General features: G+C 41.9%; 1 protein-coding gene across 2 annotated transcripts in view; it reads right to left on the minus strand.

Moving 5' to 3' along the window:
• The window catches only part of LOC102385573 (NAD(P) transhydrogenase, mitochondrial-like), a 57233-nt gene extending 51600 nt beyond the window's left edge, over window positions 1-5633 (minus strand). The window contains exons 1-5 of one of the 2 annotated variants that reach the window (XM_006038468.3): window positions 5445-5633; window positions 4100-4187; window positions 2599-2687; window positions 1151-1338; window positions 367-500 (exon numbers count right to left, since the gene is read on the minus strand). In XM_006038468.3, the coding sequence (XP_006038530.2) occupies window positions 367-500; window positions 1151-1338; window positions 2599-2687; window positions 4100-4187; window positions 5445-5590 (645 nt within the window). In that variant the 5' untranslated portion in view covers window positions 5591-5633. Of the gene's footprint in view, window positions 1-366; window positions 522-1150; window positions 1339-1658; window positions 1810-2598; window positions 2688-4099; window positions 4188-5444 lie in introns of those variants that run through there. The other variant, XM_025194972.1, reaches the window with a different exon arrangement.
• Between the last annotated feature and the right edge of the window lie 246 nt (window positions 5634-5879).

The following is a 5879-nucleotide window of genomic DNA, read 5'->3' on the forward strand; positions in this document are numbered from 1 at the left end:
TTTGGACAGCTCCAATAGCTTGTTAACAAAACTCTTGGGAGGAATGTAAGTGCATTTATGGTTATGGTTATTAAAAACACAGTAACCATGCTTATATAAATCATGAAGCATAAAATCTTCAAAGATGCAATGGCATCTAAATAATATTCCAATTTGTGATTTCATTACTTGCAAAATGAAAGACTCTCCTGTATTATCCTGCCATCCATTGGTGACTATCATAAGACAATGGGATGTCTTCAAGGAAACATGGTAAAATCTTTGTTAATGTTTATTACTTTGTATTTTCTTCCAACAAATTTGAAGTGGTGGTTGGTTTTTTATGCACTTCAAACATTTGTAAGCATTAACTTATATACTACAGACCTTGTGAATGTAGAGCTCTTCAGGGTGAGTTGTTTCCACATTCCCCCCAGCCTCAGATGCAAGGTCTACAATGACTGAGCCATCCTTCATTGATTCCACCATAGTCTTAGTGATTAGGATTGGAGCTTTCTTTCCTGTGGGAAATTGTAAGACACCAAAGAAAGAAAGAAAGAAAGAAAGATAGAAAAAAAGAAAGCCCCTCAAAACCCACAAACCAAAACCCTAATATATATATATATATATATATATATTAATTCCAAACTAAAGTGGGAGCAAGGAAAACATCTGGCATATTGTGTTTGCCACTGAAAATAAATAAGAAACAACTAATAACATAGGCTGCCTATAGATGTGCTGGTTCACATTCTTATTAGAACGCTCTAGCATCACCTCACCGTCACATGTATTAATCCTACCCCCCCACCCCTGAGCCACATTTTAAAATGATTGTGGGGGAGCTTTAGTTAAAGTACTCCCATGGCCATCTTAAAATGTAGGGGTTTTAATACACATGATGGTGGGCTATTTTAATTAGATCAGCTATGAGGGAACCGCTTTAAGTGAAACAGCCCCTCCCCATCCCTGAGCACATGTATAGACACCCTCTGAGTCTGAACCTAGAATTACTAGATAATTATTAAAACAAGAATAAGCTACTTTAATCCATGGAGTAGACATTGACTATGGCCCAGTCCCGATGCTACTATTCATGTATAACTGCCGTTAGATATGTAGGTATAAGCATACCTTCAAGCTCTGCAATAATCATAAAGCTCTGTCTTACCTGGAATAAGAGCAGTACTAATAACAATATCCACATCTTTACATTGTCTAGCAAACAATGCCAGTTCTGCTTCAATAAATTCTTTAGACATTTCTTTTGCATAACCTCCGACCCCTTCTCCAGTTTCTGCAATGTCCACTTCTAGAGTTTCTGCTCCAAGGGACTTAAACTGCTCCAGTGCTGCAGGCCTACACACCAAGTACAGAGATGACAGATACCAGGATTTTTCATTTCATCATTTTATAAAGACAATGATCACAAAATTATACCAGCTACAAGGTAACATGTTGGCAAGTTCTTTCCAGCAGATAGCAGATTAAGTTAGAAAAAAACAATGAAATACAGGTCCAATTCTGCATAAGCAAAACCCTGCACCAAGGAAGGACACATCTAAACAGTCCCACTGTGGGGTTTATTGTGTGCCTGGCTGACATGACCTCATTAAGAGCAGCTGATGTCTCCTGGAACTATTTGAGTAAATATTGAATTCTGAAATCATTCTACCTACACTGTATATCAGATTTTTTCCTCCTCTTTGGGTTGCTTCCCCCCTTTCTGGGATGTAGGCTGTATCAACAGAAGCATCAAACTGTGCAACAGTTCCTCTCCATATGGAACTGATGTGGTTATACCTGGAATGCTGCATTCTTTTCTGGAAACTGATATGAACAAATTGGAAGGAATCCAGAGAATTAAAACAGAAGTGATTATAGGGGAAAGAGGGGCTGATTTCTTATGGGAAAATTAAAGGCAATAGCTTGACTAAAGGATGTCTTTGTAGCAGATAAATATTTGCAGGTTTCAAATACAGAAGCTCCAGTTCTCTAGTGTGTGCCAGGAAACCCCTGCACATGGGCAGATCTTCCACTGGCTTCCATGGATGCACACTGGCCAGCATACAGAAATCAAAGCTTGGAGAAGAGCAAGGCCCTATAAGTATCAAAATAGGATGAAATGCAGAGAGAAATTTTAAATTGAATATCAGGGGACTGTTCCTAACAATGAGAACATTTACACTGTGGAAGGGTCTCCAAAGGGAAGTAAGAGAACAAATGAATTAAAGTGGCTGGGACCTTGAAATATGACAGGACAAAGAGAAAGAAATGGTCTCTAGTTAACACTCCTATACTGGCAGGAAGATGGGTTGAGTAGCCTAACAGACCATGTCTAAACATTATTCTGCCTTATTTTGCAGGTGGGATTTTCATGAAAAATTAGAACTCAAATTTGCATGTACCTGATTGGCATGGCTGCAATGCCTGGAGTACATGTATAAGGGGGAAATTAGTGCACCAACATATTAAGACTGGCCCAAGTGCAGCAGGTGCTCACAGCATCTTTGGTGCTCTGTGTTCAAAGGGATTTTCACCAATGTAAACAAAACCAGAACTTGGCTCAAAATACGTGATGTAAATGGAAGCCCAACATTCAGGATTTTCTTATCCTACCTGGTGTCAAATCCCCTGACAATGGCTCCCATTGCTCTAGCAGCTCCTGCAGCAGCCAGCCCAGCCACACCACCACCAATTATCAACATCTAGGAAGTTGAAACATATAGAGTGTTAGGAAAGGGCAGTTTGTGTCCATCAACCTCATAGCAAGCTATAGGTATAATGCCCCGACCTTCAAAAGCATTGGTACTTAAAAGAGCATCGGAGGATACAAAATGTAACGCTTCACAGAAGTTTCAAATTGTATCACAACACACCAAACAAGTGGCTTGGGGCAGAAGAATAGGTGGCCTGTCCCAGTAAAGGTGTTTTGATGTTTCAGGCCTTATGTCTAGTAGTTGTGTGAGAGTGTGCCAAAGTCTTTAAAAACAGGCTAAACAAACACTTGTCTAGGATGGTTTAGACAGGGATGATCCTGCCTTGAGCAGAGAGTTGGACTAGGTGATCTCCTGAGGTCCCTGCCAGCCCTATGATTTACTATGATTCTATGATTTACAAAAAAAGATAAGGTAGAATGGTGTCAATTCTTCAGACGATTAAATTATACAAATATGAATGCTGTTTTTTTTCCTGCCCACAGCACACAGACTCTCTCTTTCTCAAACTTTGATAATAAAGACTGTTAGTCCTAATTTGATCAGCTCTTTGAATCTTTATCTCAGCTTTTCTTCAGGTAGTATTTATGGACCAAATTCTGCCCTCAGATATGAATGCACAAATTTCACTGAAATAGGTATTAGAGCACAGAATTTGCTCCATCTATTGGTAGACTTTTCCTTTAAAAAAAAAAAGAGTCCCCATCTGTCTCTGGGTGTGATATGATTCAATGTACTTTTTGACACTTAATACATTATTACAACTGATCAAACATATGCCAAAGCCTCTTTTAAAAATGCAAATTGGAACCAAACTGCAACCAAGTTCTTCTCTCAAGTCATTCCCCTTTGACTTCAGGGGCATAACACATGCATAGATGTGAGCAGAATTTGACCTGTTGTTAGCCAGAAAGACCTGTTCTTGGGGCAGTGGGGAGATCATGGCCTCAGATTGTGCTCTGGGAGGTGCACTACTTCTTAAAGCTTCTGAGTGCACACATGAAGCAGACCAAATACACCTCCTTTTATGACACTGGCATAAGCAATCCACTCAGCAATCCTGTTTCCTCCCAGCTCTTTGAAAAAGACAAATGCTTTAGGTGGTTTTCATGGAGATCATACTGTGTATTCTGGAGAGCCCAGGGATGGCTATTATGCCTAACGTCTTTATGGGGGTACAAACTTAGAGAAGGATTTATAAAGATTTACACCTTTATAAAGAGCAGATACAATCTGGCCCCAATACAAATAAAACTGCAAGTGAAATAGCAACAAATGGCATTGTATCAGGTAACCCCTAGATTTCCCACTTGTATAACAAAACTTCACTCCTTGGATATACTATTAGTTAGGGCACTCAGCACAGAATTTTATTCCATTTAGATCAGCGCTAACATTCATACCTTTGCAGGAGGAACTTTTCCAGCTGCTGTTATCTGACCAGTAAAAAATCTACCAAAATGATTGGCTGCCAGGACTACAGCCTTGTACCTAGAAAAGTCAAATAAGAGAACAGTGTGGTAATGCAGTAACCCTCTGCAGAGATAGCATAAGGATAAATAGGACCCACTCACATGCCTGGATACAGGTGCCTATATACAAAATCACAGCACAAGAGCCAAAATCCTTCAGACAAACACACAAATGAAATCAATGAGATCATTAATAGAAACTCCATAAAACAAACAACAGCTATTGGACATCTTAAACCAATAAATCTGCTAAATGAAAAAATACATCCAGATGTCACACCAATTTATACCAGTGGTTTGTAACACAGTTTTAAAGTGAATGCCTGATGAAAGATGATTGCTGGGAAAGGACTACATTCCAAGGGTGTGGACACAAGGCATAAATAAACTGCTTACTATTATTACAATACTTCTGTGTCTTTTTTACACAATGGGTCGGCTGTACTGTCTGTGCTCACCTAGGTAAGAAAGTCAGTCCATTTGTAGGGACTTGCAGGCAGAGTGTAGGCAAAGTTATACTTGCATTTGTAATGCTTCAAATATTATGTTTATCTACAGCTAAATATATATTATTACTTAAATTATGGTGATCTATACACTGCATTAAGCTATACCCAGTGCAACTGCCTTAACTCTGCTGAGTGTATGATGGCACAGAAGCTGGTCCACTGTCAGTACCATGCAATAGTATAAAGCAATTGATCAGTAAGTAAAATCCTGGTCCACTGAAAAGAACTGTAGCATTCCCATTGACTTCAATGGGTGTGTCTAGACGAGTCTGCACGTGCCTCTTGCAGCATCTCAAACCCCTTTGAGACGCTGCAAGAGGCATGTGCGGGAATGGCAAAAGGTTCTCCCCACTGCAAGTTTGCAGTGAGAGGGCAAAATTAGACCAAAAAAGGTAAAAAACTGTTGGTCAAAAAAAATGAAGCAAAAAAAAGCAGAGCAGCCAGAGGCTGGGTCCTCCACAGAGATGCTCTGGTAGGAGCCAGAGCATCTCTGTGGTTGGCCCTCACCCTGGTGCTGAAGCATGCTGCCTGCCCATGCAGGGCAGGCAGCATGCCAGTTACCAGGAGCTGGACCCAGGCTCCACTGCAGGTAAGTAGGGGAGGCGAGAGGGGACCTTGAGGGGGGGCCCTCCACTGGCTCCGCCCACTGCCCCAGCCCCCCAGATCCCTGCCCCACCTGGCCTCATCCCCTGCCTACCCCCAAACCCCCACCCCAGCATCCCTACAATTAAAAACAAAACAAAACAAAAAAAAACCCTGGCACTCACCAGCAGTTCCAGCTGCCGTCTGGGTCACTGGGCAGGAGCTGGTGGAGGATGGATCCAGGCAGGGCGGCAATCCTAGGGGCTGGGGGAGCAAGCGGAGGTGGGGCACATGGGCCCTGCAGGGGGGTGGTAGCCTCTGCGGGGGCCATTTGGCTCCTGTTGGGGGACTGTAGCCCCTGTGGGGAGCTGTAGCCTCTGATGGGGGCCTGCAGCCCCTGGGGGGGGGGGCGGGGGGCCCCAGCAAAACATATACGTGTTTAGAATTCACTTTATTATGATGATAGAGACACTGGTAGGTTTCCAAATTGCTTTAACGCTGTATATTTATCAATAAAACATTGCCCAACTGATCGCTGTCTCTCTGTCTCTCACTCTCTCTTTCTCTCTGTATAGCTGTCTTTTTTTTCAGTTGTGGAGGAACATGGATTTTGGGGTATT

The sequence above is a fragment of the Alligator sinensis genome, unplaced genomic scaffold, assembly GCF_000455745.1.
Source record: "Alligator sinensis unplaced genomic scaffold, ASM45574v1 scaffold1424_1, whole genome shotgun sequence".
Classification (NCBI taxonomy): Eukaryota; Metazoa; Chordata; order Crocodylia; family Alligatoridae; genus Alligator; species Alligator sinensis.